Source organism: Heloderma suspectum, chromosome 1 (assembly GCF_057233095.1).
Source record: "Heloderma suspectum isolate Gila_16-S chromosome 1, 16-S_ref, whole genome shotgun sequence".
In the NCBI taxonomy this organism is placed as follows: Eukaryota; Metazoa; Chordata; class Lepidosauria; order Squamata; family Helodermatidae; genus Heloderma; species Heloderma suspectum.
In genome coordinates, this window is record NC_139458.1 from 65,771,738 (window position 1) to 65,786,717 (window position 14,980).

The window sequence follows — 14,980 nt, forward strand, 5'->3', positions numbered from 1 at the left end:
GTTGTCAGGATCAGGACAAACCGTACTAACTTAAGCAGTAAGACTACAATCCAACATGCGTTTATTTGAAGAGAAGCTCCAAACAATTCAGTAGGACTTACATTCAATTAAAAATGCAGAGGATATGGCTGCTCAAAGTATTAAAAGCAGATTTTAAAATGGAGCCCCATTCTTAATTACCTTCTAGATCTCTCTTCAGTTTTCTTAAGTCTTTTATGATGTCTTCAAACTTAACTTGTGAAGCCTGGAAGAAATCCTGTGGTTCTGGTAGTGGAAACGCACTCTTGTCAGTTCCTGCTTCCTAAACAAAGCAGGTTAAAACCAGTAACTATAAAAGTGCCAGATTTTCTACCAAAACAAATTAATGTTCCCTGAACTATAAATATGAATAAATAATACAAGATCACAGATATATTTTCCCCAAAGGGTTAGTGTAACACTTGTAATTTCCATCAAGGATCCAGGAGAATACGGATCACATGAACAATAATTGTACTTTAGCATATTGTTTATTTCTTTATATTGTTGTACCATTCTATCCCAAGGATTAAGAATAGTTAGAACCCTTAAAATGGAAAGATATAAAAGCAACGTTAGTCATAAGATTCATGTTAAATGTCCAATGCCATTTACCTACTCCCTTTGAAAATATTACTTGGTAGTCCACCTCAAGAGAAGCTCCCAAAATTAGTACAGTACAAAAAGGCTTCATAGAAGATTGATTTAGAAATAAACAAAAACCCAACAGATTCTGAACTACAGATGGCCCTTTATCAGGAGAGATGCTATTTCCGATAACAATGGGAGGGGAGGTATTCAGGAGAAGGTTTTAAGGCCTGCACCTGGATATATCCAAGATTTAGGCTGCCATCCTATGCACACTTGCGTGGGGGTAAGTCTCATTGAGAGCAACAGGATTTACTTCTGAGTAGACACGTATAGTATTACAGCCTTGGTCACAAAGGCAATTCTTTTTTCAACGAAGATGATGGACAATGTTTTTAAATAATACAATATAAATGTCACAAAAACTACAGTAATGTGGTCAATGCAGGATAAACCCCTTCTTTTTTTAGGCAAAGGAATTTGGGTCACTGGTATGCAGGCACAGGCTTGAATCAAGACTTAGTTATTTAGAGCAGACCTATTGAAATTAATGGGACTTAAGTTAGTCACTAACTTGAGTGACTAACTTAAGCTCCACTGATTTCAATGGGTCTATTCTAAGTAGGTCTAAGTCTGGATCTAAGCCACAGTATATAGCCCCATGTTTTAATATAACAATAGGTACTCAGTGTATAGAACTACTGAGTTGGACAGATGTTTAGGTTCTCCTGAGGTATAATCGCATGCAATAAAAGTAAATAAATATTGCTCCCCAATCTCCCTAAATGGTGTTGCTGTCATCAAGGGATCTCCATATATCAAAATCTTTGGTCAAAATAATTAAAATTATGTAACTTGCTGTGGAGATTACCAGCTTCTGTGAGGTCACAGCCAGCTGCTAACATTCCAAACTATGTCTACCACCACCTCTCAGTTCACCCCCAACTACTGATTGAGAGGAACTCCCAAGAACTGCAGGTTAATTTTCAGCATGTGAGTGGATCAATTATCAACTACTTCCCAGTCACCACTGCCATCCAAATGTATACAATTCCCTTGATGAACACAATTCCCCTGATAAAGGGCCATCTGGATCTTAAAATGTGACATTTTTGTTAATTTCTTAATAAATCTGTATTTGCAGTATTCTACAGACTTTCATTCACTTGGCTCAGCCTAATTTTTACTGGAATTTCTTTCTTTGTAATGGGTTGTATCCAGCTGTGTCCCTCTGCTGACGGAAGGCTCTTTGATCCAGTGGAGGCTTCTGTAAGCTGGAGGAGGGAGAGGCAATTTTTTAAAATTCTCCCTTTTTTCTGCAGTCCCCTGTTCCACCACCCATGCAGTTCCAAAGGGTCTTCCAACCCTCTGGAGCAGATTGCAGGGGCTGTAGATTGCAAGCTGTAGACTGCAGGGGCACAGGAGACTATAGCAAAAATTGCCTCCCTTCTGTTTTCTGCTAATAGAAACCTCCACTATATCAAGGAACCTATCAGCATCAGCAGAGGTGACACAACTAGATACAATCCAATGTGTTTAGGATCAGAGAGTTAAAGTCCACTTTGTCTGATGGTGGACAGTAGTCTGCAAAAGCTCATGCCATAATAAGAGTATTAGGGCAATATCCAATACTGCTCTTGTGCTAGCAGGACCAACCGCTAGCACAACAGGAATCTAGCAGTTCCTGAAACAATTACAAACAAGTGGAAACACTCATTTTCAGAAGGGCAAAGTTTAGTGAAGCTCACAGAAGGGAGCTGTGCTTACCATTCCCATTCGGGAAATGAGCTTTTTCGTTCTTTTCTGGGGTTCCTTTTGGAAGCACTAGTTCCTGTTGCATTAGCAATGGGTCATATAATGAGTCTCTTACTGTCTCTGGTTGATTGTTTTAAATTGTTTTAGATATATGTTGTTGTGTGTGCCATTAGTTCCATGTCATTACATGAATGGTTTTATGCTTGATATAATTATTTATAAATAATTATATAAAATTATATAAATAATTATATATATATACACACACACATTATATATTTATAATTATATTATAAATTATATTTATAATATTAAATAATAAATATTTATTTAATGGTTTTTTAATTTTTGTGAACCACCCAGAGAGCTTTGGCTATGGGGCAGTACAGAAATATAAGAAATGAAATTAAAAGAAATGAAATATAAACTACACAGCTGAAATTAGTAGATAATAACGCATTATACCTCATTATATCTTCATAAGGCATTCAATGGAAGATTTAAAATATTTCTTAAACCCAAGAAATCCAAAAGGTTGCATTAACAGAATCAGAAACCTTCTCTTTTGTTACAATATTATTACCCAGTAATCAAAAGGACTAATGGATTATTTCATTTATTATGTATTTCTTTAGGAATTTATATGCCCACTTTCAAAACAAATGTTTTCTCAAGGCAGCTTACAGTTAAGAGCTTCATTATTGGGCTGCATATATTAAATAAAATTAATATCATCAAACACATTTAAAACCAATATTGGAAAACATTTAACTTGAAAACATTTAACTTGAAACATTTAACTTGAAAAAGCAGCATAAAATAATTCCTCATCAGGCCAGTAGAAACCACAATTTAAACAGAGAGCAAGTGTGAATTACCAGCAGCATTTATTTAAGTGGCAGAGTGCAGATTATGGACCAACGTCCTTACTTTTGCTTAAATAGTTAAGAGGAAAAATAAATTATTGCTCACATATGTTCTAACTTATGTGACAGCTTATGTCCTAACATTTATTCCAAGATAATATAGCCTCCCCCCCCCCAGTTCAAAGGAAAGGCTATGTAATATGCAAGCGGTATTTTAATATCTGGGGTGGTGGTGAATAACAGCCCAAGTGATTTTCAAACTTAAACTGCTGGGAAGAGGGATATCTTCAGATCTCATGAAGATAAAACAGAACAAGGGGAAAGCATTCATTTATAGAGTACCTAAATGTATCTAAATACATAGATTGCTGCCAGGGGAGGTCTAACTGAACAAAACACACAGTTATGATTTTTAGGCTGAGTAGTAATCCAGGTGAGTAGTATTCCAGGGTCAAAGGTGAGAAGTGAGAAGAGTAATTATGATGGATGGTCTATGTTTCAACTATTAGTATACATTTATTAATTTATTTTAAATATCTTTCCTATGATCCAAAACCTAGCATGCAGGAGTTTCTCATTCTCTTCTGTGAAAAGTGAAACTTTAGCATGCACAATCCACCATTTAATTTAGAACAGAGTGAAATCCACTTAAGTTCATTGTTTTCAATGGGCTTAAATGTTCTCAATTAAATGTTGGACATCCATGAAAGACCCCTTCATGGATCACTGCCTTGTTGTGGTGAAGGGGCTGGCGTAACTCAGTGAAGCCATAAGCTATGCCGTGCAGGGCCACCCAAGACGGACAGGTCATGGCGGAGAGTTCTGACAAAATGTGGTCCACTGGAGAAGGAAATGGCAACCCACTCCAGTATTCTTGCCAAGAAAACCCCATGGAACGTATCACAAGGCTAAAAGATATGGCGCCGGAAGATGAGACCCTCAGGACGGAAGGTGTCCAATATACTACTGGGGAAGAGCAGAGGGAATTTCCAAGTAGTGCCAGAAAGAGTGAAGTGGCTGGGCCAAAGCCGAAAGGACACTCAGCTGTGGACGTGTCTGGTGGTGAAAAGAAAGTCCGATGCTGTAAAGAACAATATTGTTTAGGAACCTGGAATGTCAGATCAATGAATCAAGGTAAGCTGGAGGTGGTCAAACATGAGATGGCAAGATTGAACATCGACACCTTGGGAATCAGCGAACTAAAATGGACAAGCATGGGCGAATTTAATTCAGGTGACCATTATATCTACTACTGTGGGCAAGAATCCCTTAGAAGAAATGGAGTAGCACTCATAGTCAACAAAAGGGTGGGAAAAGCAGTACTGGGGTACAATCTCAAAAACAATAGAATGATCTCAGTACAAATCCAAGGCAAACCATTCAACCTCACAGTAATTCAAGTCTATCCCCCAACCACTGAGGACGAAGAAGCTGAGGTTGATCGGTTCTATGAAGACCTACAACACCTTCTAGAACTAACACCAAAAAAAGATGTTTGCCAAGAGAACATGCTGATCATAGCAAACACTCCTTTCCAGCAGCACAAGAGGGGACTCTATATATGGACATCACCAGATGGTCAATATCGAAATCAGACTGATTATGTACTTTCCAGCCAAAGATGCAGAAGCTCTATACAGTCAGTAAAAACAAGACCTGGAGCTGACTGTGGCTCAGATCATGAGCTGCTTCTTGCAAAATTTCGGCTGAAATTGAAGAACGTGACCTAAATCATATCCCTTATGAATATACAGTGGAGGTGACGAATAGATTTAAGGGATTAGACCTGATAGACAGAGTGCCTGAGGAACTATGGATGGAGGTCTGTAACATTGTTCAGGAGGCAGCAACTCAATCCATCCCAAAGAAAAAGAAATGCAAGAAAGCAAAGTGGCTGTCTGATGAGGCTTTACAAGTAGCTGAGGAAAGAAGGGAAGCGAAAAGCAAGGGAGAAAGGGGAAGATATACCCAACTGAATGCAGAGTTCCAAAGAATAGCAAGGAGAGATAAGAAGGCCTTCTTAAATAAACAATGCAAAGAAATAGAAGAAAACAATAGAATGGGAAAGACTAGAGATCTCTTCAAGAAAATTGGAGATCTCAAGGGAACGTTTTGTGCAAAGACGGGCATGATAAAGGACAAAGAAGGCAGGGACCTAACAGAAGCAGATGAGATTAAGAAGAGGTGGAAAGCATACACAGAAGAACTATACAGGAAAGATCTGAATGTCCCTGATAGCCATCAGAGTGTGGTCACTGAACTGGAGCTGGACATCCTAGAGAGTGAAGTCAAGTAGTAATGGGAAGCATTACTAACAACAAAGCTAGTGGAGATGACAGTATTCCAGCTGAGCTATTTAAGATCCTAAAAGATGATGCTGTTAAAGTGCTGCACTCAATATGCCAACAAATTTGGAACACTCAACAATGGCCGCAAGACTGGAAAAGGTCAGTTTACATTCCAATTCCAAAGAAGGGCAATGCCAAAGAGTGTTCAAACTACCGTACAATTGCGCTCATTTCACATGCCAGCAAGGTGATGCTCAAAATCCTACAAGCTAGGCTACAGCAGTATGTGAACTGAGAACTACTGAAAGTACAAGCTGGGTTTCGAAGAGGCAGAGGAACTAGATATCAAATCGCCAACATTTGCTGGATCATGGAGAAAGCAAGAGAATTCCAGAAAAATGTCTATTTCTGCATCATTGACTATGCTAAAACCTTTGATTGTGTGGATCACAACAAACTGTGGCAAATTCTTAAAGAGATGGGAGTACCAGACCACCTTACCTGTCTCCTGAGAAACATGTACGAGGGTCAAGAAGCAACAGTAAGAACCAGACATGGAACAACCAATTGGTTCAAAATTGGGAAAGGAGTACAACAAGGCTGTATATTGTCACCCTGCTTATTTAACTTATATGCAGAGTACATCATGAGAAACGCCGGGCTGGATGAATCACAGGTCGGAATTAAGATTGCCGGGAGAATTATCAACAACCTCAGATACGCAGATGATACCACCCTAATGGCAGAAAGCGAAGAGGATCTAAAGAGCCTCTTGTTGAGGGTGAAAGTGGAGAGTGCAAAAGCTGGTTTGAAACTCAACATTAACAAAACTAAGATCATGGCATGTGGCCCCATCACTTCCTGGCATATAGAAGGGGAAGAAATGGAAGCAGTGACAGATTTTACTTTCTTTGGCTCCAAGATCACCGCAGATGGTGACTGTTGCCATGAAATTAAAAGTCACTTGCTCCTTGGGAGGAAAGCTATGGCAAACCTAGACAGCATAGTAAGAAGCAGAGACATCACCTTGCTGACAAAGATTCATATAATCAAAGCTATCGTTTTCCCAGTAGTAACGTATGGCTGTGAAAGCTGGACTCTAAGGAAGGCTGAGCACCGAAGAATCGATGCTTTCGAACTGTGGTGCTGGAGAAGGCTCTTACGAGTCCCCTGGACTGCAAGGAGGTCAAATCAGTCCATCCTAAAGGAAATCAACCCTGAGTGCTCATTGGAAGGACAGATACTGAAGCTGAAGCTCAAATATTTTGGCCACCTAATGCAAAGAGAAAACTCCCTGGAAAAGACCCTGATGCTGGGAAAGATTGAAGGCAAAAGGAGAAGGGGACGGCAGAGGATGAGATGGCTAGATAGCATCACCGATGCAATGAATATGAACTTGAGCACACTCCGGGAGGGAGCGCAGGACAGGAAGGCCTGGCGTGCTATGGTCCATGGGGTCACGAAGAGTCGGACACGACTGAACGACTGAACAACAATCCATGAAAGGGCCTTCTCCTGTGTTGCCCCCAAACTATGGAATGCTCTCCCTCAAGAACTACGATTGGCCCCCACTCTCTTGATCTTTAGAAAGGGCGTAAAGATGCATTTAGCCTTTCAAAATGTCTAGTTTTAAGATTTTAATGCTTTCACTGTTTTTATCTTTCTTGTTTTTATTGTTTTAAGGTTTTATTATTTTAAATTTTTGTATACCACCTTGATGGCTTTTTAACTGATAAGGTGGTATATACATGTTAAAAATGAATGAATGAATGAATGAATGAATGAATGAAGTGTGGAGTTGTAGTCCCTGTGTACTTCAAGTTTTTTTCTCATATGAAAATGGGAAACTCTGTGTGAAAAGAACTCCACAGAGCCTTTAGACCATATCTAATAATTTGTTTAAATAATTAACTAACATAGTACACAGTACAATAGGTGATGCAACAAAATAACTTACCTTGTCACAATGGCGTAGGTAATATATCACAACATAATCCACAAGACTGATACCAGTACCCTAAAGGGGGTGTAGGGGGGTGGGGAGGCAAAGATTCCAAACAGGATTGAAAAATATCATTAGGGATTTAATGAGAACACTTAAAAGAAAGTAATGCAGTTTAAAACAAATAAGCAAAATATAGTTATAGTTTGTAAGTGATATTATTTGAAATTATTATTATTTAAAATATTTCTAGGCCGCCTCTCAGGGCAAAGGCCCTCTCAAAGCGGCTTGCAATCCACACTTACCAAATCATATTGATAAAATAAATGTTGCGAGAAATATACAAGCATGACATAGTTCGTACAGCACTGACGAGCAATTTGTAGTTTTACTATATTTACAATCTATCCTGTCTCCATGAGCTCAGGATGTATAACAAACTCATGAAAACAACAACTACCTCTTAATATAGAACTATAAATGAAAAAATATATTAAAATACTTTAAAAAATGCAAATAAACCTAGTTATAAAGGTCCAAGCTATACATTATCTTTCTTACTTCTTTTCACTGTAAAACCATCTCCTGTCAAGACCCAGACTAGCTACGTGAGTTGGGCACTGACTCAGAGGGAAAGGGGGTAACTGCATCAGTAGTGCCACCCACGGAAGCACCAGATCTGGGCCCTGATAGTCCAGCAACCAGGGACCATCAGGATCTGAGATCCCAAACCAGAATCCCACAAGTCAGGACCCACCAAGGAATCAGGATCCTTGCCCTCCAAAGCTTTGTGCACCAAATCTGCTCACCAACACATGCTGTGTGCCTGGAAAGAGGAGAGTAATACACAACAGAATGCCAGGCTGTAAGCCATTCTGTCCCTTTAAGGATCCCCATTTTCCAGCAAAGGGGTGGACCCTGTGAGGAGCAGTCAGAGTGAGGACTATATAAGACAGGGATGGGAAACCTTTCTCAGCCTGAAGGCTGCATTCTCTCATACCTAAGCTACTCAGGGCCACTTACACATACATTCATATACATGCCCATTGTCATGTGGGAGATGATGATCTTTATGGAGATCAAAGTTTGTGGGGAGAAGAAGGTTAAGCCTGTCCCTGCCCTCCCGAAAATCAGATTCTCTGTGTGGAAAGTAGGCTCGTAAAAAAACCCTACACCTCCCCCCCAAATCACCCCCATACAGCAATTAGGATTATCATGTAGAGGTGGGGCCAGGAAAGAAGCCCAGGGGTTGGATGGGGAGGCCCCATGGGCCACATCTGATCCACAAGCCAAATGTTCATCACTCCTGGTAGATATAAGAGCTCAGTCCGCAACCAGCCCTTGTCAGAACAAAGTTGTCTCTTTCCTGAGACCTGTCCAGGGTACTGAAGGATTCAGTCCAGGGTTCTTACTATTCTTACTTTCTGATCTGTGACCATTGAGTGAATGGATACAAGCTCCTTCTCTGTCAGTCTCCTGCTCCAGATATATACTCCAAATGCCTGTCTGACTTGCTTCCTCTATTCTCCACTGTGAGGTCATCCTTGCCAGGACTGGACACTTCCCAGTGATGGGGCTCCTATACTATACCATATCATTTATGTATTTACACTACAATTTATATCACACCTTTCTAAGCATAAGCCGACTCAAGGTGGCTTGCAACAACTTAAAATAACAGCAAAATATTGGTGACTTTCAAAACTGTCTATCATATAGGTTGGTAGGATCACAAATGTACTTTCATTGTGATCCTACCCACCCGTATGATAGACAGCTAAACCTAGCACTGCATTTCAGATCCCTGACATTTGTGTGGGCAGTACCAATGTGATCAGGCCAATCCATGTGATCAGCACTTTACATATCAATGATAGGACATGGGAACTGACCATGTGCAAATAACATTGTGATAGCAACCAAGCCCCAATAGTTGCACTGATGCAGAACCCTGCCTACAGGATGAAGAGCAATGGCCTGAGTCTATGATCCAGCTCTCCAGTCCTGAAGATCTTAGAGACACTATTTGAAGAAAAAAATGAGCAACTAGTTTGCTTGTATTAGAAATAGTGTGGGAGCAACTATCAGCACACTTGGTTGACTCCAGTCCCTAACGCATTAGCCCAGCCTTCTCCAGCCTGGCCCCCTCCAGATGTTTTGGACTACAACTCCCAGAATTTCTCATAATTGGCCATGCTGGTTGAGGCAGGTGGAAGTTGAAGTCCAAAACATCTAGAGGGCACCAGGCTGGGGAAGGGTGCATTAGCTTCAAAAGTGTAATTTGAATTCATTAGCAGAGGAGAAGGGTAAAGGAATAAACACTTTTCTGCGCAGGGGGGGGACTCTATATGGCCTGCCAGCCCTATGTTATCTGCCTATGACCTAGACAGATGAAAAAGTAAGCCATCCTATGTGATATAGAAGCAAATTACAGTCAACTTTGTAGGACACACAACTGATAATTACATATAAACAACATGGGGAGATCTTTTATGTATTTCATACAGTCATTACGGTTATTTAACAACCACCAATTTCTGGAAAAAGCAAGCATTTTCTATGAAATAAAATACATTTTTCATAATCTTGCACTACTTGTTTGATGTTGACCCACTATGTGGGTTACTGAATCAATTTAGTCAAGCTTAAACCATGCTTTAGGTATGAAATCACTAGTTACAGGAAATTATTAAATAGCAAAAAGAGAAAGACATTGAAGTGTATTATATGTGGAATGCCTTTGAAGTATGCATTTGCTCTTGAGCAGCATACCAAAAGCTACCAGGCTAGGATTTAGCTATGCAACATACATCAAGAGGATGTATTAAATTCCGAGTCCATGTATGCATTTCAATTTGAATTTTATTACCATTGTGTAGCAGCAAACTTGCTAACTATACATGCCACTATTCCAAAAAACAAAACACCCCCCCCCTTGTAACATAACCTAATTGGTAACTGGAATCGCTGCCTAAAATGGATTAAAGACTCTCAGGCTGCAATCCTCTACACACTTACCTCAGGAAAACTCCCATTGAACTCAATGGGACTTACTTATGAATAGTAGAGGACTGTGCTTTTAATATATTATTTAGTACTTCTTTTGCAGTAAACCTCAGTAATATATGTTGGTTGGGTGCTTACATGATGATCATAGTAATGATGCCGTTATTTTTTATCGTGACTACAAGCCCTCAAAAGATGAGTAGACTGTATCTTTCAAAAAAACATCCATCTGCCACAAATGTCTAGATTCTCTCTATTTCATAGAATAGAATAGGAGGGTTGGAAGGGGCCTACAAGGCCATCAAGTCCAACTCCCTGCTCAATGCAGGAATGCTATTTGCTAACCCTAACTAGTCCCACCTAACTAGTCTAACTAGTCCCACCTGTGAATGGACCCTAACTAGTCCCACCTGTGAATGGAAGGATTCCTTCCATTCACAAGTGGGACAGAGATCCAGCAGAGGATTCCACTGGCAGAAAGAGAGGGAAGACACAGTTTTTGCTTATTCCCCCTGCCTTATTCCCCCCTGGAGCAGATTTTTGGGAGGTCAAGGGGATGCTGGCAGAACCAGTGAAAGATGCTTCTCTCCCTTTCTGCTGCCAGGAGCACCCTGTGAGTGGAACTCTGTTCAGAGGATGCTTTCTCCAGAAGAAGCAAACTCAGGATCTCGACCATTATTCATAGTAGCCATGCTAATTGACAGTTTTAAAAAAAACTTGGTAAAATATATAATGTTGAATCCAAAGAACAATGAGCAAAAGGAAAGTAGCTGCTAGTGCTGGTCTATAAATGCTTCCACACGAACTTGTGTAACAGTTCATGAAGTAGTATAATATGTAATTCCTATAGCAGTTCTGCTGTGCAAGAAATTGAGCAAGAGCAGATGTTACCTTCCAAGGGCAGAATGGCACCTTTGATCCAAGCCATTGCTTAGTCGATAATGTGTTGTGTACGAAATCCAATGGACAAGTTACATGTTACACAAAAGCAGAATTGCAGAAGAGTAAATCAGTCATGCTTCTGAATTCCCAGTTCTAAAAAGATCTGAAACACTAGTATTTTTTTTTACTTATCCAGTTAATTTGCCCACCTGGCTCACTGATGACAGGCTCTTACTACCTATCTGTTAACTTTGGCTTGGGCTTAGAGAAGTGGTTTGTCTTGATGCCAGGATATATTAGACTGGATCGCATGTAACGAGAAGCCACCATGGGTGAATTTTCCCGTGGGGCTTCCTGTTGCAGCTGCCATTTTGAATATTTGGGGTGCGGCGGGGTACGCTATAGCTTCTTGTTACTTGAGAACCTGGTGAGGGTGGGTTGTTGGTGTGGTTCACAAGCCACCTGGAACCCGAAACAGCCCATGGTTGGCTTGTCAACTACCTGGCTTGTCAACTACCCCCCAAACCCACCCTCACCGCATTCACATTTAACAAGAAGCCATGGAGGCAGGGGCTTGGACTGGCAATCTGGTGCCAGCAGGCCCCGCAACCCACTGTGGCTAATAAGCCATGGTAGGCTGTGGTGATCATGTGAACCAGGTTAGTAAGTCACAGAAACAACAGATTAGGAAGTAAGATTGTTTTTATTGACCAGAGTGACAATTTCATACATGCACACCACTCAACCTTAGTACATAGAAGAAAAATAAAATTAAGCTTACAGTAGTTGCCGGCAAAGGCTCTGCTTCCTCCCGAGGATATCCTGAATGGAGCCAAAGACGATATCAGGCAACTCCAAGTAAAAGCAGAACCCAGTACTCTGGGTAGGGCTTTCTTTTTTGCTTGCCAGCTTCTATGCCCATTGCCAGAAATGGAAACTCTAATGCTTTACTCTTGCTGATCACTCATAATGGGGCAGTCTAGCTTTCTCAGAGATCCTTCTTTAAAAGCAGGGTGTCTTCTTCTTGTCTATGTGTCTCTTGTCACAACTTGTTTACTACTTAGTTCTGCAAAAACCCACAAGTTTCTCAATTTGTTCCTTGTGGTCACTTCTGCCTAGCTGTTCTCTTTTTCCACTCCAAGGTGACCTTATACACTGGCAGACTAGGTCACAAGCAAACTCTGGCTTAGCATGCAGTTCAAGCAAACTTTTTTTTTTTAAGCTAGGCCTCTTCAGTGGGTCTGATATAACCTTTGCCTTTATAAGCTTTACACATTCACAGTCCCAACACAATGACTCATGAATCTCACTCATGTTGCAATCTACACTTTCCCATGGATCTTCGTAGAGATGATCCAATATCTCCACATTGGAAATCTAATTTCTCCTGCTGGCTACTGGAGGAAAAAATATGTGAACTCAAGCTATTATATAGCTTAAACTAGCGAAGCCCCAGGTGGTACTCACTTGCCATTACCTATTGCAGGGTGGGCTACGTAACAATAATAAACACACATCAATCACTATGGAGAAGAAGGATGTCTCTGCGCTACATGTCTCACATGCAAAGAAAACAACAGTAGGAAGAGAGAAACAGTTCATAGAGCAATGCCCATTCATTAAAGTGCCAATTTAACACAATCCTAGTTAAAATTAAGTACTTACCCTACTTTTAACATCCTTTAGTTTGGGAAGTATTTCCAAACCAAATCCATCTGCTTGACCACGTGTCCTATTCCCTCCATTCATGTAATTTCCAAAAGCCAGAATCAAGCCTAAAACTTCTTTCACACTTTTCATATCCAGCAACCCCTGGAAGATGAAGGGTAATTTGTAATACCAGCAAGCAGAGCAAAGTACATAAATATTTGAATGTTAGCTTCTCTTCACACCTATCACAACTCTGGTGCAGCATGAAATATAAGTACATTGAAATCTTTCAATGGTGACTTTTTAACTTCTGTTTTTGAAGTTTGAGTTTGGAAATGTAATTGTGAATATTTCTGAATATTATCAAAAACAAATCTGTGCCATCAGATCATCTTAGTGTTGTTATTGTAACTTTTTAATATCCTTTGCTATTGTCCAGTGGTTAATCACCTTTATTAGCTGCCTGCTAGATTTCTGTTTTCAAATTGTTAGGGAAACAGAGATACCAATGTTTTAGATAACAAATAAGTAACAGAGCAATCCCAACCCCCTTGGACAGATGGCTGAGTGAAGTTAGGATGCAGTGGAAGTGCCCTCTGTTGGCGGAGAGAAGCATTAGGGATGTATGAGAGTTTTGCTTCAGTTCACAAATCGTCAGAACTTGCCCCATTTGTAACACCGAATGAAAAATGCATTTTCCTGAAAAACCTTGCATATTTGCAAACTTGCAGTGGGCTAGATGAAACAATGCAGTGATTACTCGAAGCCAACATGGATTTGTCAAGAACAAATCCTGCCAGATGAATCTGATCTCATTTTTTGATCAGGTAACCTCCCTTGTGGACTGTGGGAATGCTGTGGACATAATATACCTCGACTTCAGGAAAGCTTTTGACAAAGTGCCCCATGATATCCTGATGAGAAAACTAGCTCAAAGTGGGCTAGATGAAACAACGATCCGGTGGATCCACAGTTGGCTACAGAATCGGACTCAAAGAGTGCTTATCAATGGGACCTTCTCAAACTGGGGAGAAGTAACGAGTGGGGTACCGCAGGGCTCAGTCCTGGGCCCAGTGCTCTTCAACATTTTTATTAATGACTTGGAGGAGGAGGTGCAGGGAATGCTGATCCAATTTGCAGACGACACAAAATTGGGTGGGATAGCTAATACCCTGGAAGACAGAAACAAAATTCAAAGTGATCTTGATAGACTGGAGCACTGGGCAGAAAACAAAAGAATGAAATTTAATAGGAATAAATGCCAATTTCTGCACCTAAGAAAAAGAAACCAAATGCACAATTACAAGATAGGCGATACCTGGCTCAACAATACTACAAGTGAGAAGGATCTTGGAATTGTTGTAGATCACAAGCTGAATATGAGCCAACAACGTGATGTGGCTGCAAAAAAGGCAAGTGCTATTTTGGGCTGCATTAATAGAAGTATAGCTTCCAAATCACATGAAGTACCAGTTCCCTTCTACTCAGCACTGGTTAGGCCTCATCTGGAGTACTTTGTCCAGTTCGGGGCACCACACTTTAAGAAGGATGCAGACAAACTGGAGAGGGTTCAGAGGAAGGCAACAAAGATGATCAAGGGACTGGAAACAAAGTCCTATGAGGAGAGACTGAAAGAACTGGGCATGTTTAGCCTTGAGAAGAGAAGACTGAGGGGAGATATGATAGCACTCTTAAAGTCCTTGAAAGCTTGTCACAGAGAGGAAGGCCAGGATCTCTTCTCAATCATCCCAGAATGCAGGACACGGAATAATGGGCTCAAGTTACAGGAAGCCAGATTCCGGCTGAACATCAGGAAAACCTCCCTGACTGTAAGAGCAATACGACAATGGAACCAATTACCTAGGGAGGTGGTGGGTTCTCCCACAGTGGAGGCATTCAAGACGAGGCTGGACAGCCACTTGTCAGGGATGCTCTGATTTGGATTCCTGCACTGAGCAGGGGGTTGGACTCTAGGGTCTTGTAGG

The 14,980-nt window shown here is 40.7% G+C and overlaps 1 protein-coding gene across 1 annotated transcript in view; it reads right to left on the reverse strand.

The window, feature by feature from the left end:
• The window catches only part of FMN1 (formin 1), a 188,643-nt gene that overhangs the window by 72,067 nt on the left and 101,596 nt on the right, over positions 1-14,980 (reverse strand). Inside the window, exons 10-12 of the mRNA XM_084844780.1 lie at positions 13,011-13,157; positions 7,473-7,532; positions 181-301 (exon numbers count right to left, since the gene is read on the reverse strand). Coding sequence (XP_084700906.1) covers positions 181-301; positions 7,473-7,532; positions 13,011-13,157 — 328 coding nt within the window. The remainder of the gene's footprint in view (positions 1-180; positions 302-7,472; positions 7,533-13,010; positions 13,158-14,980) is intronic.